The sequence below is a fragment of the Polypterus senegalus genome, chromosome 15 (assembly GCF_016835505.1).
Source record: "Polypterus senegalus isolate Bchr_013 chromosome 15, ASM1683550v1, whole genome shotgun sequence".
Lineage (NCBI taxonomy): Eukaryota > Metazoa > Chordata > Cladistia > Polypteriformes > Polypteridae > Polypterus > Polypterus senegalus.
Window position 1 is genome coordinate 8,463,524 of NC_053168.1, and position 27,453 is coordinate 8,490,976.

Here is a 27,453-nt window from a genome sequence, read left to right on the forward strand (position 1 = left end):
ATTCATTTTCCAAATTTGTATTGCTTTCACTTTTGGCTAATAGCAAATCAAAGATGCAATCATTCCTTACTTCTTTAAGTAAATACAGTGGTACCTCGGTATACGTCCACTTTGGAATAAGTCCAACTTGGTATACGTCTTGTTTGGTTGCGAAAAATTTTGCTTGGTATACGGCCTTTGTTTGGAACACCGCGCGGTACCCTTGTTTACCTCTCTCGAGACAAAGTCACGATTGCCCACGAGCGTCAGTATGCCAGTTGCTAACATTCAGTGAACAATCCGCGCCATAACTCTATGTGAATTTTCACGTGATTTTGCGTCATTTTACGTAAAGGTGGCATGCATATCCGTGACATGGCTGCTGTATACCGTATGCTGAGAACAACGGCATCTACGATTGTGAAAACAAAGACGTTATTAAAAAGTAAAGTGAGGTTAAATTTTCATTTACAGTATTTCATCTAATTGCTTTTATATTTATGTATTTTAGTATTAAGCAGTGTTTAAATTATTTTATACAACCCCATCAATGTATAATATGCCAGTAACAATAGGATTTTTTTTCATGGGAACGGATTAATAATTTTTCCATTATTTTTTATGGGAAAAATTTGTTTGGTATACTGTACGTCCTGTTTGGTATAAGTCATGGAGCAGCGCTCATTGTCAGCAGCATCCAAGCTGACTTAATGCAGATGAATTTATCCACGCCGACAGTCACCTCACTGGACGCACACGTATATTGCATTCTCTTGCACAGAGCTTACATGCATTGAGGCATCATGGAAGGTGTAATGTGAATAATGCACAACACACAGTACTAAACTAGTATGTAGTGAGAAGTCAAGCAAAATTATACCTTTTTGTGGCTAACTAAAAAATTGCAATATGCAAGCCTTCAAGACAACTTAGGGCCCTTCTTCAGGCAAGATGTGATCATTACATCCTGATTACATCTCGTCTGAAAAAGGAGCCTGAGTTGCTTCGAAAGCTTGCATATTGTTATCTTTTTAGTTAGCCAATAAAAGGGGTCATTTTGCTTGACTCCTCACTACATTCATAATGGCTTACATGGTGCAACACTACTACAGAGGTATCAGGCATTTTATGCTTACCGACCAAGTTTAAAAAAAGGAATACATTTTTCTTATTTTAGCCTCAGAGGAAATATCTGAATTTGTTTGAATAGCACCCTCTAGAGACCACAACTGACTTATGTGGACATACATATCTATCTACTCAGTTAAACTGTTGTGTAAAGAAAAGATATCTGAGCTGAGCAGCAAATTTATGTAATGCACAATCCATCACGATAGAAACACAATTATGTTTTACAGGTTCCATTTCAAAGCATTTGACAGATTTGGAGGATATACTGTGTTTATATAGTTCTACAGTTGTATACACAAATTAGGTTGTATCACAAATTAGGTTATTTGTTAGCTTTTTCTTTTAGTATTGAATTTAGTATTTTACTCTGGTTTATTGTCCTTTATTCTATTTAATGCTTTGTTATCTGTTTCATTGTTCTATTCAGGAAAACATTTGTATCCAATGTTACATATACCTTGCTGTTTTTTTTTTTCTAAGACTCTGCGAAGTGCCTTGAGCATGGGAAAGGCGCCATATGAATAAAATGTAGCATTATTATTATTATTATACTATGTTTACAAGTTGTATAATTCTTGGTGCATCAGTGGTAGGGATTGAACTGACTTCCTTGTGTTTTACAGTTCAGTTCCTTTTTTGGTGAATTATAGGACAGTGGTGTAGTGCTTTAAGTAAACAAATATAACAATTATATATCTTGTGTTTTTCTTTGTTTTTTATGTTTTTGCTGCTGTATGCATCTGAATTTCCCCATGGGATTTTAGTTAGCCAATAAAAGGTGTCATTTTGCTTGACTTTTCACCCCATGGGATTAATAAAGTTTATCTAATCTAATCTAATAATGAAATTTCTATGTGCTATAAATAAATAAATAAAAGCATGAGAAGCTACCTTGGTAGAATTATGCTTCACAATGCACTAAGTTATGACTTGACGGCGAATGTGTTGAATCATATTTGTTCTATGATTACCATAATTTAAAGAGTTTGTAAAACTGAACTTTGTATTTTTCATTGATTCCGTCTGCTACTCAAGGTATCATACAGTATATACAGTGCCAATTAATTTTTGCTCATTCTATAATTATGACATTGTCACTGCCTTTTTTCTGACAGCTGGCTTTTGAAACAATGAGCGTTATTTCAGTCATTACAAACTGCGCACTCATCGGAATGTCTCCCCAAGTGAAGTCGGTTTTCCAGTCTGAAACACAACTCATTTTGATTATGACAGCTGTTCAGGTACTGTTCTGCATGTCTATAGTGAAGTTTTCATGTGTACCTTCAAGAATGTATGCATTAATCCCTCCATTTTGCACAATATCTGAGAGTACTTGTTTTATTTTTTGTCTTGCACTGGGTGATGGGGTTTTAAAAATTTAAAGAGGTGATCATCTAGTTGAAATGGGAGAGTGAGAGATGTGAAGAGAGACAGAGGTTCAAAATTTGTGTAATATGTCAACTTGTGTAACCCATTTTGGTGATCAATAGAAGTAGTGTTTGACATACAATAACAGGATTTTTATGTGGAAAACTGATAGGGTGTTCAGCTACTATTTCTTGCATAGAATGAAAAAACTTGTAATAATGTATGATTTCTTGTAGATATGCTGATACATCTATACTTTATATGGCCTGCAGTCCCAAAGAAAGATTCTGCAGTTATTTAGTTAATTACATTTTGACTTTTTAAATCTGCATTCCCCATAAAGAAATTTTCAGTCCAATTTGATTTTTAGGACCTTCCTTGTATTTGCTTTACTCAGGATATTAAACTGGGAAGATGCAGTATGTGGCAGGTAGTCTTGTGGTATTGTTAAATAGTGCAGTTTCCAGACTCTTCAACAAATTCTGAACATTGTTGTTACTTCCAGAATGTCATAAAATATCAGATGCTTGAACGGTAACAACAACAACCTTTATTTCTATAGCACATTTTCATACAAATAATGTAGCTCAAAGTGCTTTACATGATGAAGAACGAGAAAAAAAGAAAAAGTAAGAATTAAAATAAGAGAACACTAATTAACATATTAATATGTTAACATATAATATAAAAGTAAGGTCCGATGGCTGGAGAAAAAATAAAATCTGCAGGGGTTCCAGGCCATGAGACCACCCAGCCCCCTCTAGGCATTCTACCTAACATAAATGACCTCAATCAGTCCTCATTATATTCAGCGTTTTCATGGAAGGACTTGATGATGACTGTAACGTAAAGTAAATGCTTTTTTGTGATCATTTGTTTGTATTTCATTTGAAAAAGTTGACAACAAGCCAATATTTCAAAATGTGTAACAATGAACTTGTGAAATAGTCCCACACTGCACCCCTTACCCCCCCCCACCATAGAGCTGTGCAATATTAGGCAGGAACTGGAGCCGCACCAACCAACCACACCACCATACATTATCCAGGAAGTGCTTGCATCATGAGATAAAACCGTCTGCTAAGCAAATAAATGTAACCGCCGTAAACCTTTCTTTGTCAATTGAGATACATGTTGTCTGGGCTATAGAGTCACTTTGTACACTTTTGTCGGTCAATTGACTTGAAATTTGCTCTGAAGAAGTCACTCAGTCAGTCAGTCATTTTCCAGCCCGCTATATCCTAACACAGGGTCATGGGAGTGTGCTGGAGCCAATCCCAGCCAGCACAGGGCGCAAGGCAGGAACAAATCCCGGGCAGGGCACACAGACACACACAACTACCAAGCATACACTAGGGGCAAATTAGGATCACCAATGCACCTAACCTGCATGTCTTTGGACTGTGGAAGGAAACTGGAGCACCCGGAGGAAACCCACACAGACACGGAAAGAACATGCAAACTCCACGCAGAGAGGACCCGGGAAGCAAACTCGGGTCTCCTAACTGCAAGGCAGCAGCCCTACCCACTGCGCCACCGTGCTTCCCGCTCTGAAAAAGTGTTATTGTTAAATTCAGTCTATACTTTTGACTGATTACTTATATATACAGTACTTATAAGCTGCCTAGTCCGTGGTAAATTGTCAACCATTGGTTTAGCATTTAAATCTAAGTGCAGAAATATCGCTGAATTATCATGAACTACATAGGCAAGTAGAAGTGAGCTTCCTTTAATTGTAGAAAAATACTTTTACCTTCGAAGCAAGCTTCCCTTAATTGTTGCTGCTGGACAAACATAAATTGGCTTATGTTAGATACTGTAGATTGCTGTGCACTTTTAAATGGGCTTTACATCTACAATATTAATATGTTGTGGAAGTTGAACTGTGACTCCATAGACGATTATTTTGTATGACAGTTTTCATAGACAGCAGTGTCTTGAAGTGCTTCTAAAGCTAAACCAAATAAGATGTGAAAATTAAGAGCAAGTGAATACTAACAGTAATGTGTGGAATGATGGTATATGGCATGGGTTCTTAAACTATGGGCTGTGTGAATCTGGGTTGCACAGAGTTGTGATTCACAGTAGCAGTTGTCAGGGATGCCAGGGGCAACGACCTGGCCGGGACGCCTTGAGGGACCGGAGGAGGGTCTACGTGCGCCCTGGATCACGTGGGGGTCGCCATACTGGTTGCTTTGGGGGCCACCAGGGGGCGTTCCCGTGCCTTGGGAGCCCTGGACCTCAGCACTTCCGCCACACCACGGTGCTGAGGGAAGAAGAGGGACACCGGAGTGCTTCCGGGGATGCAGCCGCACTTCCGCTACACAGGGGCGTCGGCGGTGATTGCCGGAACCCACCTGGAGCACATCCGGGTGATAATAAAAGGGGCCGCCTCCCTTCATTCAGGGCGAGAGTCGGGAGCAGAGAGGACTGAGCTTGCTGGTGGAGGCAAGGAGGCGGCCTGAAGGTGAAGAAGGCATTGTGTGGCCAGGACTTTGGGGGTTTTGTGGTGCACTTGTGTGACTTTATTATTGTAAATAAACGTGTTGCGGGTGAAATTAACGTGTCCGCCTGTCTGTGTCTGGGCCAGTCTCCACACAGTCAATGGGAGAGAGTCGTGTTCAGTTTGCGTAATGTGTTGCAATTGTTCTCCTTGGTTCACTCTGGGCAGTTTAAGCAAAAACAGCATTGCTGTCCAAGGGGACGGTGATGACTGCCGGTGGCGATTCTCCAAGGGGAAAAACCAAGATGACGGTCAGTGCTGATTTTGGGTCCCGAAGACAAAAAACAAAATCAGGGTGTTTAAGAACTACTGGTATATGGAATATGCATGTAAGAGTATCACTAATGGTGATACTGAAAGACGGTTTGTGTTTGAATTTGAAGATGGGAGTATTGTCATTGACAGCATTATCTTCTATATAAACGTCTACGCGTGGAAGTGTGCGTGTGTGTGTCTGTCCGGCCCGGAAGTGAGAGGTGGAGTCGGGGTAAGGGCTCCATCTCTGAGGATATACAAGCGAGGTCAGCATGTCGGCAAAGCGAAACAGCAGAAGAAAGAGTCACTTGCTTAGTGGCTAATACAGTAGTGAGGCGAGCATATTGACAAAACGATATCCCTTTTACTTTTCCTCCTGCCGCTCATACACAAACGAGGTAAGCACACCGGCAAAAGGAAACCTCCGAAGAAAGACATTCACTTAGCCACTAATGCACAAACGATGCGAGCAAATCGGTGACACGAAACCTCCTAGGAGAGAGATGCCCAGAGTAGTTCCTTTCAATTCCCTGACATCTCTACATTTCAGTTTTTTTTTGGACAATTTAAATAGTTTCTAGGACCCCGGGCTTCTTACAGCATAGGCTTACACAGCTAGTTGTAATATAAAGAGCCTCAAGGAATAGGGATTTTAAACTTACTAAGAGTGGTATGCTGAGTATTGAACACAATCAAAAGATTCTCTCAGCTTCTAACAGCATAGTAACAAGTTATTTAAGATGTTCAATTCCAGATCCTTCAGTAGCCATACCACATGCACTCTAAGAACAGATAATCCACCAGAAGCTATGCATGTACAGGCCTGGCCAGTATTTGGATGGCAGATCATCTAGGAAAAGCTTGGAGTACTGTTGGAAAAGGTGTTGGCAAGGCCAGTAATGATGTGGACACTGTGCTGCAAAAATGGCACCGCCCTTCAGATGAGATGTAAAACTGAGGTCCTGACTCTCTGTGTCATAAAAAAATCCATTGCCATCTTTTGTAAAGATCAGGGTGTTTCCTAATGTCCTGGCAAAATTGCCCAGCATGGCCTGGTCATTCTGGCTGCCTAATCATCCCCTGTCTCTAATTGGCTAACTATCTCTCTCATCCCTTCACCACCTAACAACTAATATGTCGTGAGTGTACCAACAAGACAAGGGCTGCTGGCGCATCATGCAGGTGGTTGCTGCACATTGGTGGTGGTTAAAGTGGCTCCCCTTCTCTATACAAAGTGCTTTGAGCGTCATTTAAGTGTCTTGAAAATCATTATGTAAATATAGTGTCTTCTTCTTCTTTCATTTTTTCTTGTCTGAAAGCCCTCCCCTCTATATTATAGCCCTTCTGTTTATAATATTGGCCGGTGCCACTGTTTGGTACCCTACCCACCCACCGCTTCTGCTAGCAGGCTTCATTTCCATAAACTGACAATCACTGTCTCAGCACTGCACTGAGCATGTACAAGGCCCATTAGCATAGCCTACTCACTTCAGTAATGTTATCGACAAATAAAAAAATTATTGATAAATAAAAAAAACATGGCTCAGCTAATTTTTTTTGTTTGTAATGTCAGCAAATTCCGATCAAGTCAGTAAAAGCATTTTTCTATTGTAGCAGTTGTTTATACTCCTAAATATTTATACATCAAGATGTCCTTACTTAGCAGATACACACTTTCCTAGATATACAGTCCCTACATTTCAGTTTTTAAATTAAATGGGCAATAGTGTTTTTGTTGATGAGTGAGCGTGTCAGACAGTCAACTTTGCATTTTATATATATACATAACCAGTAATGGTACACACATGATAAAGTGCAGTGAATACACTTGCCTTGAGCATTCCTAGTTTTCGTTCTCTTTCTCTGTACGTTTATCATTCGTTTGCTCAGAGGTTGATGCACCTGCTGCTTCCTGAGCAGCTCTTCTTTTCTCCACCCTAGCGTCCCACTTCTTCCTTCTTTCGTTGGCATCACCCCAAAAGCGGATAGTAGACGTCACGTGATACGTGTGTACCAAATTTCAGGTCAAAAGGTCAAATGGTTTGTGAGCTACAGGTGATTTCAAATCCTGGACAGACAAACGGACAGCCATGGTAGCGTATTATATAAGGAGATGATTACACTTACAAAGAAACACTCAATAACAAATTTATTTCCTTACCCAAAGTACCATTTGCTCTTCAGAATCTAAAAGAAGGCTTATAGTTTTATTGAATAATTTTAAAATCCCTTCCTTTCAAAGATTCCAGGGCACAATGGGGAAAAGATCTTTCATGTAACGTTTCAGAAAAGGAGTAGAAGGCAGCCATGCACAGAATACACTCCAGCTCCATATGCACAACGCACTCAATTATTCAACTTAAATTCTTCTATCAAGCACATTTATCTTGATTAAAACTATCCATAATGTTTCCAGAGCAAGTTTCAACCTGTGAACATTGCAATCTAGCTCCTGCCTCACTGGGCCACATGTTTTGGGCCTGCACCAAATTAACATTGTTTTGGACAAAAATCTTTGAATGTCTGTTAGATAGCCTTGGTGTCACAATCCTTTCTAATCTACTAACAGCTGGTGGACTCCCAATTGTGCTTAAAGTGGAGAAGGACAAACATATCGTAACTGCTTTCACCTTACTACTAGCACGTAGACTTATCCTGCTCAATTGGAAGAATCCCAGCCCACCACCTTTAAGTCAATGTCATATACTATCTGAAATTGGTAAAAAAAATCTAATTCTCATTCAGAGGATCTGTTAAAAACCTTTTTAAAATATGGCAGGATGTTATCAATAACATTTCAGAATAATCTTCTGTAAAAGGATACTCTTTCTTCCTTGCTGCTTCAAAGATTTGCTTTGTTGGTGTAATAAGTGTTTAATATGTCACTGTGCTCTATACAAATATAATTTTATAAATCTCCTTTTCTTTCTACTCACAAGCACAGCTAACACAAAGCCAGATTTAGCACAGGGGCTCATCATTTAGAACTGCTAGGCAAGCATTAGAAGACAAGACAGGGACAACTGCGAAATTGGCATTTCTGTGTGTCAAAGCCAACATGAAACTGTATCCTCTGTTGCCTTGTTTGGAATGGCATGATTCACCTAAGTTGGGGGCCTGCACATGAAGAAAGAGTATCAAGCATTGGAACATTGCCCGGCACACCTTGAAAGCCGACGGACAGATAGGAAATAGGAGATAATGTCATCTGATCCGGAAAATCCTTCCAACGCAGTGACGAAAATGGCAGACTCTACACATTGGGCCCCCACTCCCGAAGGTCTTGTCTTGGCTTCCTTCGTCTGTTATGCAGCGTAAGCCGTCATTAAAGAAAGCTATGTTTTTTCTCCTATGTGATTTCTTACCGCCGTATCACTAAGGGAGGGGTATCGCCTTTTTATATTACTAGGGGACTCCGCTCCCTGCTCGCTTCCCTTGCCCACCCCAAGGTTTGGTTTACTGGATATACAATTTAAAGAGATTATTTTTATTTCATTCATTTTGTTATTTCTTGATATTTGCCAGTAATAAAGCTGTAGTGAATGAGTATTCCCCTTTCCCCCCGGGGCGCGCTACACGCCAGCTACTTCGCGTCACTGCCTCTCACATTGTGAAGAGGTGGACTGAACGCACGCTAAGGTGATGCGGTTGCTTCTGTGAAACCGCCTCTTTAATGGTGATACAATGGGAAACAAATACATTTCTTTTACCTCCTCTATCCTCGATCAGTTGGCTTGCTGCTGCTTGCGCCGTGCTGCGTGATCTGCATGTCGCGCTGTGTGCTGATCATTTAAAAGCCTGTACAGCAGCTGTCCTTTTGTCTCACTTCCTTGTCTCGCGGGATGTTAAAGTGTCTCCGAGAAAATCATGTCTCGACCCAAGATTTTTTTATTATAATAGAGAGATATCTATATAGTTTCGGATTATGTAACACACCGCAATTACAAAAGAACTCATTCCAACAAGGGCGCTAACGCCCCCTGCTGGATACAGTTGGCTGGCTCTCCTCTGTTTATTTTGGTTGGCAAAGCAGAGCCGGCGTTAGGGCGAAGCGAACGAAGCGACCGCTTCGGGCCCACAGCTGGAGGAGGCCCACTGCACCCAAGGTTTTTTTTTTTCCTGTGATGCAACGCTGCTGTGGAGGGCCCAATGGAGCAACAGACTCCTTCACTCCAACCTCTATTACTAATTTGTTTATATATATAATTCACGGGCAACATATTCCATCACCTTATTACTCCACGTGGACATCTCCACTCGGCACTCCAATCTTCATTACGCTTCACTCAGGCCCGCGCACCTGTTGCCGCCTCCACAGCTCATCTATGCCTCTCTCCTCAGTAGGCGGCCACTTACGCTTCAGTAAGGGCCGCTCTGCCGCACTGCATTCTCGACAGAGCATAAAAGGGGCCCTTCTCTTCGTAAAGCCATCACTTTACAAAGAACGTCTTGTAGATAGTAGTTAGGCCTTGCCGAATGACCACAGTTTGAAATTATTGTATTCCAAATGTCTTCAGTTCCACCGCCAACAAAATATAAATCAGGTGCTCAAAAACGTAAAGAAAAAGCAGCGAAAGATGAATTCTTCGCTACCCAAATGCTTCCTAACGTAAACAATTAGCTCTAGCAGCAGCAGCACCACTAGCACCAGAACTGAACTTCAATTAGTCGAAGATACCACAACGCCGTCCAAGCCCCACAAACCTGTATCCGACTCTGAGGATTCAGAAGCCGATGACGTTAAGAATGACTTGGACATGGGTTTTTTGTCAGGTTCAGCAACGTTGCCAGTCATTTCGGTTTCTAACCAGAAAGATGAAGATCACGACGAGGCTGAGAATGATTTTGATTCCTTTAGTTGGGGAGATCCAGGTTTGTGGGGTGCAGCAATCACCAACAAGGAACGTGTCTTCCTAGTCCAAAAGTGTCCCTTTCGCGAAACCGGGATTCAATATTTGACGAATGATGATGGGCACCATTTTTCTGATTCCTTTTATTCCTGAAAATTACCAAATGGGGAATTTGTTGACAGGCCCTGTCTTGTTTACTCAAAGAACAAAAATGCAGTTTTTTGTTTCTGCTGCAAGTTATTCTCGAATATCCTGATAAAATTGACCACTGATGGTTGCAGTGATTGGAGAAATTTGTCCAGAGACGTGTGCAGTCACGAAATATCTACCAACCATATACGTGCCTTTAAGGATTGGTTGGGACTTCAAAATTGCTTGAAGTCAGGATGTACCATTGGTAAGCGTGCACAAGAACTTCTGCTAAGAGAAAATGAGCATTGGCGCAATGTATTAACAAGAATTATTGCTATTATTCAGTTTCTGGGTGAAAGAAACCTGGCGTTTTGAGGTTCTAGCGATCGTATATTTGCCCTGCATAATGGCAGTTTTCTTGGGTTAGTGGAATTGTTAGCCAAATTTGATCCGTGCATGCAAGAGCATGTTCAAAGGATTACAGACAATAAATTCTATGATCATTATCTGGGCAAAAACGTGCAAAATGAAATAATTCATTTGATGGGTAATGCTACGTTAGATAAAATAATTTCCCATATTCATAAGGCCAAGTATTTCTCAATCATTCTTGACTGCACTCCTGATACAAGCCATGAAGAGCAGATGATAATAAGGATCGTTCATATTGATGGCTCCTCAGTGGAAGTTCGAGAATATTTTGTAGGGTACATAGCCATTGATGATAGCACTGGCTCCAGTCTCACAGACCAATGCTTACGGATGCTCTCGGAGTTGAAATTGGACCTAGGTAACTGTAGGGGACAGGGATATGATAACGGTTCCAATATGAATGGCAAACACAGTGGCGTTCAAAAACGAATACTGGATAAAAATCCACAAGCATTCTATCTACATCCCATGCGGTTGTCATAGCCTTAATTTGCTTGTTGGAGACATGGCTAAATCGTCACCCACTGCCGTGTCGCTTTTTGGAACGTTACATCAGATCTATTTGCTGTTTAGTGCTTCTACAGTACGCTGGCAGATTCTGGAGTTGCACATCAATAATTTCACTCTGAAGCGCATTTGAGACACTAGATGGTAATGTAGGATTGAGAGTTAAAGCTGTCAGATTCCAAATAGGCTCTGTGTATGACACGCTGGTAGATGTTTCTGAAGATTCTAAAGATCCTAAGGCTAGAACTGAAGCCGCTGCATTAGCCAAGCAGCTGAAAAATTTTCCATTTCTTGTTTCCTTAGCGATTTTGTACGACATTCTTTCACAGATCAATGTAGCCAGCAAAATTTTGCAAAATGAAAATATGCACTATGATGTTGCTCTCAAATGCATCAACAGTGTCTCTGACTATTTGGTTTCGTACAGAAAAAATGGACTAGAATTAGCAGAAGCTACAGCCAGAGAGCTCACTAATGAATTAGAGATGCCTTCTGAGGATGTCGCATTTCCTGCAGTAACCAGTTTACGCAGGAGACGAACAAAGCGCCATTTCGATTATGAAGTCCGGGATGAGTTAATAACTGATCCAAAGGAAAAGTTTTGCGCAGAATTCTTTCTTGTCCTTCTGGATCAAGCAATCATGTCCGTGAATGAGAGGTTTGATCAAATGAAACAGCATTTTGACAATTTTGGATTTCTGCACAATTATCAATTAATATCATCCATGGATGATAATACCTTGATAAAATACTCTATGGACTTCAAAATTGCATTAACTGACTCAAAGAATAATGAATCAGACATTGATCCACACGCACTATGCAGTGAAATTCGCATGTTTGCCAGTTTAGTTCCTAACAACTCAACGGCCATGCAAGCACTGGAATATCTGTATGAGAAGGAGTTAGCAACTGCCATGCCTAATGTTGCTGTGGCTCTCAGAATAGCATTGACTGTCCCTATAATGGCATCTTCGGCGGAGAGGAGTTTTTCAAAACTCAAGGTTATCAAAAATTACTGGCGAAGCTCCATGAGCCACGAACATCTGAATAGTCTGGCATTGATTTCAGTTGAGCAAGAGATAGTTGAATCTCTTGATTATACTGAACTTATTCATGAGTTTGCCAGTGCCAAGGTTCGAAAAGTGTCTTTTGTGTGAAATAGATTTCAATATCTGCTGGTAAGTTATTTTATACGGAAATCTGAATACAGTATCTCGAAAGTATGAAAACAAGCTTTAAAACCGAATAAAAATGTAAAAACAAAATAATGTGGATCTCATCTTCATAAAATAAAAAAAATATGTAAAAAATATAAAAAGCAAAAATAAAAAGTGCTTGGCCTAGCTATTTACCTCCACGTGCTGCCTGGTGGAAACAGCAAAAGCTGGCTAACATGTAGCTTTATCTGTTAATGTATTGTCACTAAAGACATTTATGCGGGCCCACTCCGACCTCCCATCACTCATACCCTTCACTCAGGGCCTTGAGCGACAGCCTGCAAATTTGGCTCCTGTCAGTGTGTTACAGTTATGGTTGTCAGTGTCAATATGGAAATCGTCAAAAAGTGATGGTTGTAGATGCCGGGAAAACGCATTTGTGCAGCTCAGAATGCAGGAAATCTCTTGGCGGCCGGAGCTCTGCCCCGGACCCCTTAGCTGCAGGGGTCAAATTGTCAAGGGCCGACTCTGGGTTGGGGGTTGAATTTTAGTTGTGTTACGTTTGATTTGACTGTTTGGATTATTATTTCCTTTTAATTTAAATTAATAAAAAAAAATAGTTTTATTGAATTGTGTTTTAGGCTTCATTTCTTTCCTACTTCAGTAGAATTTTGTTTGGTTTTCCAGCTCGTGATGTACTTTCAGATGGCTTTAATTTCTTCAGCAGAGATCACCTGAATTTCCCCATGTAGTTAGTGGTCTTAATGGTAAACCAAGATAAGGCATGCTACTGGTACTGCTCTGTAAGAAAGCAGAATTGTATGATGATTAGAGCTGATTTTTCATTTAGGCTGTTTTCTAGAAATACACTTATATGCTCGTCTAAATGGATTTCTCAATCTGGGTGGTATGTGTTTCAGGGTTTTAAAAATCTCTTCTATCTTTAGACCTTATCCTTTCTATAGTTCTACAGTAGATGCCAATGATTTTGTGATGGATTGAAATTTATTTTGGTCTTATGTGACTCATAGCAGTATAAAAGAGTTTTCACAAATTGTGGGACAAAGATTCAGGTTATGCGCCAAGAATCTCTGAAAACAATTTCCCTCAGGGTAACTGGCTCCACAATGCATAGGTCCCTGGGAAAATGTCAAAGATCCAGACTTGCCTTATCTCGTCCTTGGTGTATTTCTACATTGCTTCTTGTTGCTTAGCTGAAGCATGTGGTGTCTTGTTTGCTTTTTTTTTTTACCTGAGTTGCATTTGTAAATAAATTTTGCAGTATATCTGTCATTGTTTTATCTACATGTATATACTTGTCTGAAATGCTCTTTTAAGAGAAACTTGCACATGCTTAAGAGAGATCATATTAATGTTCTAAATTGAATAAAATATGATTTTTAAACTAAATAAATCAATTCTCATCACCTTTAATAATTTAATTTTAAATTAATGGACGGTGGCACAGTGGTCATGCTGCTACCTTGCAGTAAGAAGACCAGGGTTCGTGTCCCAGGTCCTCCCTGCTTTGAGTTTGTATGTTCTCCCCGTGTCTGTGTGGGTTTCCTCCAGGTGTTCCACAGTCCACAGACATACAAGTTAGGCGGATTGGCGATTCTAAATTGGCCCTAGTGTGTGCTTGGTGTGTGGGTGTGTTTGTGTGTGTCCTGCGGTGGGTTGGCACCCTGCCCAGGATTTGTTCCTGCCTTGTGCCCTGTGTTGGCTGGGATTGGCTCCAGCAGACCCCCGTGACCCTGTATTCGGATTCAGCGGGTTAGAAAATGGATGTATGGATGGGAGTACATGGGTTCGTCCTACAATGGACTTGCTCCGATATGCTCCTGCTTCCACCGCAACCCTGTTCAGGATGAATCAGGTTTGAAAATGACTGACTGATTTTAAAAGAGAAGATGGAGGTCTATTTAAGGGTCCACTTGTACAGGTTTGTAGCCATTAACAGCTGAGACAAAATTCTTTACAGACTAAAAAAATCTCCATTTTGAGAAGCAAAACAAAAGATTGTTACTTCTTAGCTATAATAATTCTTGTCTTTTTGTGTAATGAAGTTTATACTGAAGCAGTACTTTTTTGGGTGAACAGTGTGTTTAAGATAAATGTCAGTTTAATTGTAATTTTAGTTTAAACCCTTCGTATGGTTGCATATGTCAGTCACTATGCATGAGAAGTCAGACGTATCTATTTTGTTGTTTATATTAAATAACAAATAACTAATAGAAAATATGGGCGGCACGGTGGCACAGTGATAGCGCTGCTGCCTCGCAGTTAGGAGACCCGGGTTCACTTCCCGGGCCCTCACTGCGTGGAGTTTGCATGTTCTCCCCGTGTTTGCTTGGGTTTCCTCCCACAGTCCAAAGACATGCAGGTTAGGTGCATTGGCGATCCTAATTTGTCCCTAGTGTGTGCTTGGGTGTGCTTGGTGTGTTTGTGTGCCCTGCGATGGGCTGGCGCCCTGCCCAGAGTTTGTCCCTGCCTTGTGCCCTGTGCAGGCTGGGATTGGTTCCAACAGATCCTGTGTTAGTATATAGCGGGTTGGACAATGACCGACTAATAGAAAATATTCTTCTTTGTCTTTTTGTAATAAACCCATCTGATTAAATAATAATTACTGGTACAATTTCAGGATTTAAAGCATTTTTATTTGTACAATTTTACCTTTACAAAATGAGAGGTGTGGGTATCATATGCAGAGAAATACAAAGAGAAAATTTACATTTAAGACTTTTCCAGTTGGATTGCCAGTTACTGAAAGAGATTTTATGTTTCAAAATGCTAATGTCTTACTTACATGCTGTGTGAACATTATGCCAACAGCTGGGATTGATGATGATGTGGCAATGTAGAGAAAGATGACCAAGGAAACATTAAAAAAATGCAGCTGATGCTGCAGTGATGATGGATGCTTGTGATTCATTCATTGGAAAGATGTCAGTAAAACACTGTAGCATTATTATGCCTTATGCATTTCACTAGTCTGTGTAACTGCTTCCCTGTCTCCACAATGTCTATGGTCATCAAATTACAGTAAGCAATTGCAGTCTTATACATATTTAGATGTAGTTATTCACATAATCGTGCACTTCCCCACTTTTCTGCAAGGTGAATAATTTAAAAAGAAGCAGTTTGCTCACGATAAGTACATTTTCGTACTAAATGCTAAAGACATGCACGTTAGGCTAATTAGCAATTGGAAGTTGCCCTTCGTGAGTGAATATGGGGATTTGCATAAGTACGTTGTACAATATGCCCCTCAACTGAGACCCCTAAAGCAGGATTTGTTTTGGCACTGGCTCCAAAGTGGACAAGGATAATTGAATCCAGCCCTGCTCTGGCTAGTGGCCTGTCCATCTTCCAGGGAAGTCCCACACCTGTCCACTGAATGGCAACACACTGTAGGACATTCCCTGTTCCAGGAACAGGCCTCACAGTTCATAATCACCCTGCTATTACTACTTCTGTATTACTGGGGACTGGACTATGCAAAAGGACAAAGGTCCAAGTCTTTAGAGTCCTGGTGCTTCCTGTCTTGCTATGTGGCTATGAGACATGGACGCTATCCAGTGACCTGAGATGAAGACTGGACTCCTTTGGTACTGTGTCTCTCCGGAAAATCCTTGGATACCGTTGGTTTGACTTTGTGTTGCTCGTGGAGCCCTGAATGAGGCACATTACCTGCATTGTGTGGGAGTGTCAGTTACGGCACTACGGCCATATGGCGCGATTCCCAGAGGGTGATCCGGTTTGTAAGATCCTAATTGTTGGGGACCCAAAAGGCTGGACCTGGCCAAGGGGTCGTCCACCTAACACCTGGCTATGGCAGATAGAAGGTCATTTCCGGAGGGTGGGACTGAACTGCGTGTCTGCCTGGGGGGTTGCCAACTGGGATCTCAAGCTGTTTGGTCGTGTGGTGGATGCGGCAACGCACTGTACCAGTGCACGCTCACCATCTTGATTTGACTTGACTTGTTGTGAGGTGACATGATAGGGCTCCTCATCCTGCCCTGTCAGCTCATACTTGTCAGAGTCATCGTCCAGCTCTGAAACCAGTTGTAGAATTCCAGCTCTGGAGTTGACTACCCTGGAGAGTGTGCTCTTCTAGACTTGCAATGACAACATACATCTAACAGTGGTCCATTTGTTTTTACTTTTATGCTCTCAGGGCTCTTCCCACACTATCTAAAGTTGTTTGCACAGCTTCTTTCTGCTGTTTTCTAAAGGAACTTCTTCTTCAGCACTTTCTTTCTATCCCAGTGAAACTATTAATGAAATACCTCTTTAAATGACCACCTGTTTAAATGTGATGTTTGACCTCACTTTTTCCTTCTAACTCTTGTTGGCTTCAGCGCTGTGTCACCAACTTAACTAGTATTCTTCCTTATTTTTAGTGAGTTTACTCAGTTCCTTTTAACAGATTTGAGGCCAGTAAATTATTTACTTGCTGTCTGATTTCTACTGCTGTGCTACACTGGCCACTGCTGACCGTCCACCCTCCACCGTTGCCACTTCACCTACACATACTGCCAAGCTGCACACAGACAAACCGTTCACTTACAACATGCTTCGCTCGTGAACAGCTGATAAAACTGCATAAAAAAAGTTCAAAATTTGTAGGAAAAAAGCTGTAAAAATTTGGATGTGAGCGTCAGTAGGCCTTGTGCCCTAGGAACCAAGTTACCCAAACTATTCTATAACATTCCAGTAATTATTTATCTCTCTGATGCTGATCTTTTTGATCATAAAATAGGTAATTATGATAGCAACTGACGAGAAGAATTCATAATTAGTTGTATAATTACGGTATTTGAGGGTTCCTCTAGAGCAGGGGTTCTTAACTGGGAAGGGGTATGGGAACCAAATGCTGGGGGTTTGGGACTCGATCTCTGGGTACTGGTATTTATTTTATTTAATGTATTAATTTATACTTGGGTAGTATGTGAATGGAACGCGAAAGAATCTTCGAGAACATTCGACATTTCCTGCAAATGCTTGTATTTAATTTTACATGTGTGTATTTACTACAACTTTAGTGTTAAATTTAAATTTAATACGTTTTAATTTTAATATTTAAATTTAATAAATGTATATTTACTGAACAAGCGTGTATTTACTCGTTTATTGGCAATGTACGTATCTCGAAGACTCTAGAAGCGCGTTTTGCATTCTGGCAACTAATATAAGGAATGGTGATGATTATTTCGACAGTCAAGTAAAGGGGGTATGGGACCATATTGGACAATCCATTGGGGGTCTGGAGTCATCAAAAGGTTAAGAAACCCCTGCTCTAGAGTGTCTCTTTCTCTTGCATGATTTGGCTCAAAAACTAATCGGCACATCATCATCACATAACAGACTTAAGTTTCCAGTTTGGTATTTTTCCATCTAGCCGTTTTAGCTCTGGACCGTTCCCAAGAAACTGTGATACACAGACAGACAGACACACACCCATCCTCAAGATATCGATGTTTTCGGTATCAGGGCACCCTAAAATGTCGAAAACCGGAGATCGAAATTTTTGATGAGTCTAAAGCTTTCACTCCTCCCCCATAGACGATAAGTTATGGTGGGGGAGGGTGCAAAGTAAAAAGTGCTGTCCAGCCCCTTAGTGGCAACAAAAAATGAAGTTTTAAGAGCATACTTGAGATATTAATCAAGTTTCACAAAGAAACAACCCGCATCACTCAGCTATCAGTACATTTCACCAAGCAAGCAAGGATGACATTAGCGCACAATACATGCCCTGGACATCAGCAAAGCCCAATCAACCCCAGCGGGTGGGCTAATGTTTGCGTTGTTTTTTCACAGAAAACCATTTGAATGTTGTCATTTTTGTACAAAACATGTAGTCCATTTTTGTGGTTTTTCACTGCTTTCTGAAAAAGGCACACACTTTGCTGATGAAAGAGCTGCTGTGAAGGAGACAGTGCTTTACCTTCCTTAGGTGGTAACTTCGCTTTACAATTTGCATCTAATAGCTAGATTTTTTGGAATTAATGCAATTTCTTCTCACTTTTTTAAATAACTAACTTAGGAGAACCAACAGACCAACTGTGGTTGTGGCATTTGTGCCATTACCCAAGATTATTATTCTATGCTTAGTTACACATCATCATGTCCTACAAGAGATTTTTTGTTACCTCTCTCTACTTGACTAAATTTTTATTTGTTCACAAAAGCACAGGAATTAAGTGTTCTAGATCCTTATGTGGGAACTTGGCGGGTAAGCTTTCTTAGAATACTCAAAGTTTGTTGGCGCACGCTCTCTACTAGACAGGTTACTAGTAAATTTCTGTGATAGCCAGAAAATATGATGTGAAAAATGCCGTAGCCGTCTGTCTTGACCTCGTAAAAACGGCGCTGCACCTTATTCCAAAATTTGCACAGCGAACCAGAAATATTTTGATCTAAACACATTCTTTGTGTTGTGAACACTAGAGGGCACTAACCTGACAGACAGACACGGACGACACAAGTTAAAAGCACCAAGAATTTGTTTATTTCTTTTATATTCTTCACAGTGCCCTCCAAGCAGTGCAGCCACAATAACACAAGCAAGTAGCCCAAATAAAATCGCAATTCGCTCTCTCTTTCTCCTCCACAACTCCCAGCAAGCTTCCTCCACCATCCAACCGACTCTGGATCTTTCACGGAGTGCAAGGCGGTCTTTTTTATATTGGTTTGGTGAGAACCTTGTCTCCCATTGTCCTTCCATAATGCCCCCTGGTGGCGCCCAAAGTACCCAACAGGGCTGAGATACCGAACTCCAACTCTCATGGTGCCCTGCGGGTATCCGGGCAACCACTGTACTCCAGGTAAGCTGCCATCTAGCATCTCAGGGAAGGCAGTGCCTTAAAGAAGCTGCCCTCCCCCATTCTTCCATATTTTGGGCGTCCCAGCCAGGTTGTTCTGCCGGCCATCCCTTACAATGTATTATTTTTAAATACTTATGTTGCTGTAAAATTTAATCATCTATATACATAATTCACTAAGGGGACGCAAGACAGAGAGCCACGCTCACCAACTCACAGAACACTGCCCGCCAACTCTAACCCTCCTCCCGCGTCATGGGATACACAGAACAGAACCCAGCCCGCCAACTGTAACTCTCCTCCTGCGCCCACCATCGCTCTCGAGGCATGTGCACTACCTGTTCATGTGCCCGCTCGCAAAAACTCACCAAACACAGCCTCAGTCGCTTTCGTCTGTGCTACAGTCCACATGAGAGATACACACACACAGGCGCGCGAGAGAGAGACGCACACACACAGGCACATGAGAGAGAGAGAGAGACACACACACAGGTGCGCGAGAGAGAGACACACACACACACACAGGTGCACGAGAGAGACAGAGACACACACATAGGCATGAGAGAGAGAGAGAGAGAGAGACACACACACACACACACACACACACACGAGAGAGACACACACACACACACACACAGGCGCGCGAGAAAGAGGCACACACACACACACACACACACAGGCGCGTGCGTGCATTGTTGCAATGTTATTTTTCTTGGTTGTTTATTAAAATAAGGATTTTTCAAATGTTCATTTTTTTCCCTGTGCTTAAAACTCATTAAAAAAAGTGTTTTTAGCGTGCGGTTCGTAGCGCTATAGCGCAAACTCTTGCAGTGTTAGTTTTCTCTGTTGTTCAAGGTTTTCTCAGTGTTATTCAATGTTTTTACATTTAGTTTATTACAACTGTGCATACTATGGTATAATTAACTATATTTGTGCTTAAAAATCTTTAAAAAAAATATATTTACATAGAGTTCGTACGGTCTGGAACGGATCAATTGTATTTACATACAATCCAATGGGGGAAATTACTTCGGTTGACGACCAAATCGGTTTACGACCAGAGTTTTGGAACGCATTATGGTTGTGAACCTAGGTTCCACTGTGTATATAATCGACCAAGTCACCCGGCCATGGGGTACGCACGACAGAGCCCCGACCGCCCACTCTAACCCTCCTGCCGTGTCATGGGGTACGCACGACAGAGCCCCGACCGCCCACTCTAACCCTCCTGCCGTGTCATGGGGTACGCACGACAGAGCCCCGACCGCCCACTCTAACCCTCCTGCCGTGTCATGGGGTACGCACGACAGAGGCCCGCCCGCCAACTCTCACCCTCCTCCTGCGTCCACCCTCTCTCTTGAGGCATGCACACTGCTTGCTCATGTGGCTGCCCCAAACACATCCCCACTCACTGTGGTCTGTGCTACAGTTCACATGCAGCTGTAAGTCACGTTGACTGTTCACGTTGATAATGATGCAGCGTATGCTACGCCGCGGGTTGGCTAGTAGGTATAAATGCTTAAACATACTGGCAGGAAAATATGCAAACAGCAGCTAATTCAGGCAAATGCTAAAGTTCTTTGCTTATAAGACAAATTAAGCTACTAGATGGTCTCATTCCTTATAAGATGTGAAATACTCTGATGTGATCATTCTTCAGGGCATTTTCCTGCAAAGAGCAGCAAATCATAGCCGACATCTGACACATCTAATGCTTTAAACATGAAACTGTTTGTATTATGCTATAAGAGCTGTAGGTTGCTAATTTAATTTGTTATATCAAGATTATTTAAGCCATTTGGATTCTTTGCGCACAAATCAAAGAAGTAAGGCTAGGGAAATGGATGAGAAGTAGTTTCAGATGTGTTTTCTGGTTCCCTTTTTGTTTTGTTTTGTGAATACTGTATGTATAAAACACTGCATATATTTGGTGTTGACTTAACAGCACATGTATCACTTAATAAAATGTGTTTTTTGGAAATTCTGTGAATGTTTAAGAGCTAAACATAAAATTTTCTCAAATGTATTTGATATTTTTTTTTGTTGCACTTCATGTGGGTTTTAATTTACAGATATAAAAGGCAATTTGTTTATTAGTGGTAAAATCTCCAGTTTGCTTAACTGCCTCTTCATCAGATTCTTATTCTGTGAAGAATATACCGCTATAACAATTCGGCCCACCACGCTGATACAAGACGATCATAACTGCTAACCTGTCCTAAGTTGCGGCAGATAATAAAAAGGTTAGGCCAATATCACACCCTGTAGAGCCCCCCTGTACACACTTTATTTTAAAATGTTCAGTCAAACCTGATGCTGGACCATTTATAGTCTGAGACAAAAAAAGACTAGTGGTCGATATCCATGAACGTGAGGAATATATTACATCAAAGAAGAGACAGGAGAGAAAAAAAAACATAGCAATCCCTTTCATCTGCAAACCCAAAATAACCCTTATATGTGACGATACAAAAAATATATCTATTGTAACACTAGATGGCGATATACCAGTGCTTAACCCGAGACAAACAGAGACTGACAACATGTCTTTAAAACACCACGAAGCTGTTTAATTCTTTTGCCTTCCTGTACAGTGCCCAAAGCACCTCCACCACAATTAACAAATACACAAAATAATATTCAAATCTCTCCTCCACACCTCCCAGCAAGCTCTGTCCACTACCACCCAACTCCGGCTCACTTGCTAGGTTCCCATCAGTCCTTTAAATAGTCTTTGACCCAGAAGTGCTTCTGTCCTTCCGACCACATGACTGGCTGGCACTTCCGGGTTTAACAAAGAACTGAGATTTTCTTCAGCCCGGAAGTACTTCGGGGCTTCCGTCCTCATGATTACCTCGTACTTCCTGGGCTATAAGGAAAGAATATGTCCCCAGGTCCTTCGACAGCTCCTCCTGGCGGCAGCCAACAGGGCTGAGAAATCGAACTCCAAGTTCCAGGACGACCTGTGGGAATCCAGGGCACTGCTACGCTCTGTAGCATTTTGGGGGAAGCAGTGTTGGCAAGTAGCTGCCTCCCCCATCCTTCTATTCCAGGGGCGCCCCGGCTGGGTTGAGCTTCCGGCCATCCATCACACTATATACAATAAGAATATCCCTCCCCCAGTTTCCCTTCCAGAGCTTATAAGTAAGTCCACAGTCCCAGCCCTTGTGGGCAGCAGGTGAAATGAAGAGTACTAATAGATACCAACTCCAGCAGCAAAAAATCTTCACAGTAAAAGCTATACACTCAGATTGCGCCATTTAAAGAACAGTAAGGTCTTAGAGAAGTTCACCCGAGTCCATAAGAAATAGCGGAACAACCAATTCACCAGTCAAAAAAGAATTATCCACTTCCACCTAACCATCAGGACTTTAGAAGCTCCAGGACTTCATCTCATGGCCCAGGCAGATGCTGATCTGCTTCATTCGATTTTCTTTTTCTTGGCTATCTTCTCTCCCTTTCAATTAAATGCTTTAGGCAAATTTCTCCCCGAAAATGAATAAAGGGAAACCTGGAAGTCCCACCTCTGGGGCACCACCACTGTCAATCTCAGTCTGTAACTACAATCTCCACAAAACCCGATCGACAACAGAAAGACATATTATTTTTATTTATGTGGCAGCGCTACATCGCAATGTGTGTGTGTTTTATGTTTTAATGAAATGCAAATATATGCATTACTGTTACATTAGCACAAATGTGTTCAGTCTTTTTTTTTTAAATATTTCTGGTTTAACCTACTTGACTAGCAACTGTTTGTGGTGTGTTGTCATCAATAAACAGCTAATTACAAAACCTTTCAGACAAATCAAATAGCAAATTAGAAACCTGATGGTGAATTGCTTGTCTTATACAAAGTTCTATTTAAATTTCCTAAAAGTATGATACATGAACTGTTGGGTATCTTTTAAATTAGTAGTTAATTTTTACTCATAACTCCATTGCATTTAGAAAATTGTATTCACCATTCAGTTGGCTTCCTCAGAAAAGGACAATTACAATTATTTAATACAGTTGCATTTTAGGACTGAGATTAAAAGCCTATGATGGAAAAAAATGGGAACTTCTCCTAAAATTCTTCTGTTGATTATTTATCAATTAATTAGAACAAAAGCATTATGTGTAAGTAGGATATAGTGAAATCTCTTCATCCATTACTGTATCCACTTAATTTTGGACAAATAGAACAAACAAATGAGCAATACTGATCCGAACAGGGAAATTCAGCTTCTTCAAGAAGCTCAAGAAATTTTATAGTAAATAACAACAACAGTCCCTGACAGTTCAAATATACACTATTTAAAAAAAGAACAAAAGTTCTGACTTGGGTAATAATAAGAGAGCATAGCATAGTGAGGCATTAGAAACACATATTGCTGTAGGTATGAAGGAGCCCCAGTAACGTTTCTTCACATACAGTACTTGTGTTTAATAATTTGCTGGCTGAAATACTTAATGCAGTTGTGTCATATAGAGGATGGGTAGCATTGTTCAAAATGCCCATCAGTTCTGTCTTCATTATCTCCAACTCTGTTACCATCAGCATTGTTATAAACCTGTTGTGTTTTTAATTTTTCATATCCTCTTCTATGATGGGGTTTTTGATTCTGAGGATTGCATTTCTCTTGTTTATTTTGATATTAGATATAAATGTACTGTTGTTGAAATTATTTTGCAGTATTTCTGATGCCATTTTGTTTTGTTTATGGAAGCTGTTGTCATGCCATGGGTCCTGGTTGTCAGAGACATGGCCAAAAGGGTCACAGTATCAGATGCCAGTTATGTAAAAGAGTTTAAAGGTCACTTCCACTGGTCACTCCCTATCCAAGTTTGTGGATAAATCTCAAAAAAACTCTTTAGATAATGACTTTCTAGCAACAACATTTTGAGTTAGATTCTCGTGTTTTGTTTTGGTTTTGGTGAAAGAGCGGCTTGACTTCCCAGTTTTGATCTTTGCAAGTCTTGTTTACTACTTCTTATGTTTTGGTACTTCTCTTTAAAAACTGCTACTCCTCTACAGGAAAGTACAAGTGAGTCCAGAGTGCATTCTATGATGGAGCTTACCCTCTCAGTCAGCTTGTTGATTTGGAGGGCCTCTCTTGAAGTGATGCTACCATCTTAGCACACCGTAGTGTAGAAAATCACACTGGCCATCAGAGAGCTATAGAACATGTGAAAGATGTCACTACCCACATTGAAGGAACACTGTTGCCTAAGAAACAAAAAGAAAGGGCCTGCTCTGCTCTTTCCTATGTAGCCTTTCTGTCCAATTAGACCAGTCCAGCCTGTCATTGAAGTCGACCTCCCAATACCTGTAATGATGCCCCACCTCCACATGTGCTCCTTAAATTGTGATTGGGTGCAGACAAAGTCAGTAAGACTTTCCTTGTTTTTGATGATGTTAAACTCCAGACGGTTCTTTCTGCCCCAAGAAACAAAGGTCTCCATTTAACTCCTATACTCATTCCTGTTAGTGTAGAATCACCCAAGAATTTCTGAATCGTGGGGAGGCTGACTTTGTCGATTTACCAGACGATCTACGTTCCTACCCTCACCTATGGCCACAAGCTTTGGGAGTGACCGAAAGAGCAAGATCGCGGATACAAGCGGCCGAAATGAGTTTTCTCCGCAGGGTGGCTGGACTTTCCCTTAGAGATAGGGAGAGGAGTTCAGTTATCTGGGAGAGACTCGGAGTAGAGTCGTTGCTCCTCTGCATTGAGATGAGTCAGTTGAGGTGGTTCGGGCATCTGGTTAGGATGCCCCCAGAACGCCTCCCTGGGGGGGTGTTTTGGGCATGCCCCACTGGGAGAAGGCCACGGGGCAGATCCAGGACACGCTGGAGGGATTATATCTCCTGGCTGGCCTGGGAACGCCTCGGGGTCCTCTCAGAGAAGCTGGAGGAGGTGGCTGGGGAGGTCTGGGCTTCCCTGCTTAGGCTGCTGCCCACGCAACCCGACCTCGGATAAGAGGTGGATAATGGATGGACGGATGGAGCATGCTGTAACAGTAATAATTGAGAAAGACATTGGAAAGTTTGGCAGATTCCTTGAAAATTATATGTGCAAACTTGTGATAAACATAGTTGTAGCTGCATTTTCCAAAATTGCCAAAGTTCAGCAGCTCTAACTTAAAAAAAAAGAATATTAAGAAAAGTTCTATTCTAAGCTTAAATCTTGTTACATTTCAAATCGTTACAAATCACTTCAAAAAACGTTTCTGAACCATTTCAGAATGACGGTCAGAAAACTGTATGCCTATCCAATGTCTAAGCTGAAAATGGGTATTTTAAGTCCATGTGTACTGCGACCAGTTCTACACAACAACTGACTCAATTATCACACTGTATCTCAGTTCTATCTCTTACTAACTTATAGGGAGAAAGGACTATACCAAGATTCAAGAGTATTGATTGTCATTTCATCCATATACAGTAGTACAGCATACAGTGTCTATAACTATGGAAGAAATTCATATTCTATTCAAATTAAGCAAACAATAATATGAGTTTAACTCAAAGGTTTAACTTTCTAAGATTGGCTCTTACAGCAGTCATAAAGAGTTGTGTACATACTGCACTTCAAAAATGGCAGACGTCAATCTAGAAATAATACATTTGCAACTGGCATTAAACGTTTTTCCATATTGACTGGCATTGTCTTGGTATTCGTATTTGTAAGTTTTTCCTTCCAGTGGGCTGTTGAACCCTGTGCATTTAGTTCTTTTCTTGCACCTGTTCTTTCTTGACTATGAAAAGGAAAAAGCAGATTGGAAAATTGACTAATGAATAGTAAAGCACTTTCTCTAATAATATGATGTGATCTGATGATAATATACCACTAGTATAATAATTGTGTTTTCATTTTATGTGTCTTCTGAGACTGGATATGAGCGAGAAAGGTCAATAGGGTTATTTCAATGACATTTTCATTATGAGCTGGAAATCATAAGGGACGCCATTAACAGTAGGCAAAATGGTAAGAGCAAGACAGTAATCTGTAAGGGGTTACTTTTTTGTGTCAGTGATCAGCAACTGAGATGGATCTTTTTATTGCATATTAGACATTACATAGCAATTTACTATATAAGCACAGTCTAACACGTATATCCAGTTTTCCAGTCTTTTCAGAATTTTACAAATCCAAAATAATACGTAATTGTTCAGAAAAAATAAAACAAATAAGTGAATTTAATTTGTAGTGTTGTGCTGTGGTCTCTGTGTAATTCAGTGCATGCCTGTTATTTGACAATTATCAATCTGTTATCTAATCTGCTTAATCCAGTTCAGGGTCGCAGAAAGCTGAAGCTTGTCCTAGGAACATTACGAGCAGAGCAGAGCAGACACCAGTCCATCAGAGGGCGCAGTCAGACTCATTCATACTGGGACAATTTAGAGAGATGATATTTGACCTAACCTTCAAGGCTTCATCTCTCTGTACTTCAATACTCCACACAAAAATATTGTTTTTTCTTATGTTGCTTACTCCATATACCCCAAAAAATAATCTATTAAATTTAAACCCAAAACAACAACAATCAGACAACCCTCCCCTTTCTCCTACGGTGATACAGTTGTAACATAACAATGAACCACAACAATTAACACTCACAACATCCTTATACTGTACAGTCCAATACAGCAAAAGCAGGTGAAATTATACGGTGTGAAGATGAGAATCCCGAGAACAGCTTCCTACCAGTAGTCCTGAGCAGCGATGGATGAGATTTGCAGGAGCGCTCCTATTGAAGACGCACAACGATTAATCCACCACTATACACATGACAGGCAGACACGAGACAGTCCATTCATCATAACAGGAAACGATCCCGGGCACACTTGACTTTTTAGATGACATGTTGGACAAGATACACAAAAACACCAATCTCTTTAGTGATGGCCGAGAAAAAATTTTAGTCACATTTTTTCAGAACATGATATGGCAGGAATCTACAGTTGTTAGCACTGGACAACAGCAAACCATTTTTAAAAAAATCCATGAAAGAAATCACATATTACTCGTGTCAAGTTATCCAGTCTTATGTTCACCATGTCCCAAAAACATGTACTGTTGATAATAATGAGTCCAAGACATCTTAAAGATGTTTTCCCAGATGCAGAAGTTGAATTAAGTAGCACGATGTGCATAGAACAGAGTCCAAAATAGAACTGATCACAAGAGACAAAGATGGAGGCTTTAAAGGCCTGTATAGGAAATGACGTCATCAAAAGGGCCGGAATCAGAAGTGATGTAGTCTGGACCGGAAGTGACGTCAGCAAAGGGCCCCTTTGCCAGAAGTGACATCAGCAAAGGGCC

At 40.9% G+C, this 27,453-nt stretch overlaps 1 protein-coding gene across 1 annotated transcript in view; it reads left to right on the forward strand.

Annotated features, from left to right (window-relative positions):
• The window catches only part of ano10a (anoctamin 10a), a 261,873-nt gene that overhangs the window by 46,575 nt on the left and 187,845 nt on the right, over positions 1 to 27,453 (forward strand). The window contains exon 11 of the mRNA XM_039736378.1: positions 2,226 to 2,351. Coding sequence (XP_039592312.1) covers positions 2,226 to 2,351 — 126 coding nt within the window. The remainder of the gene's footprint in view (positions 1 to 2,225; positions 2,352 to 27,453) is intronic.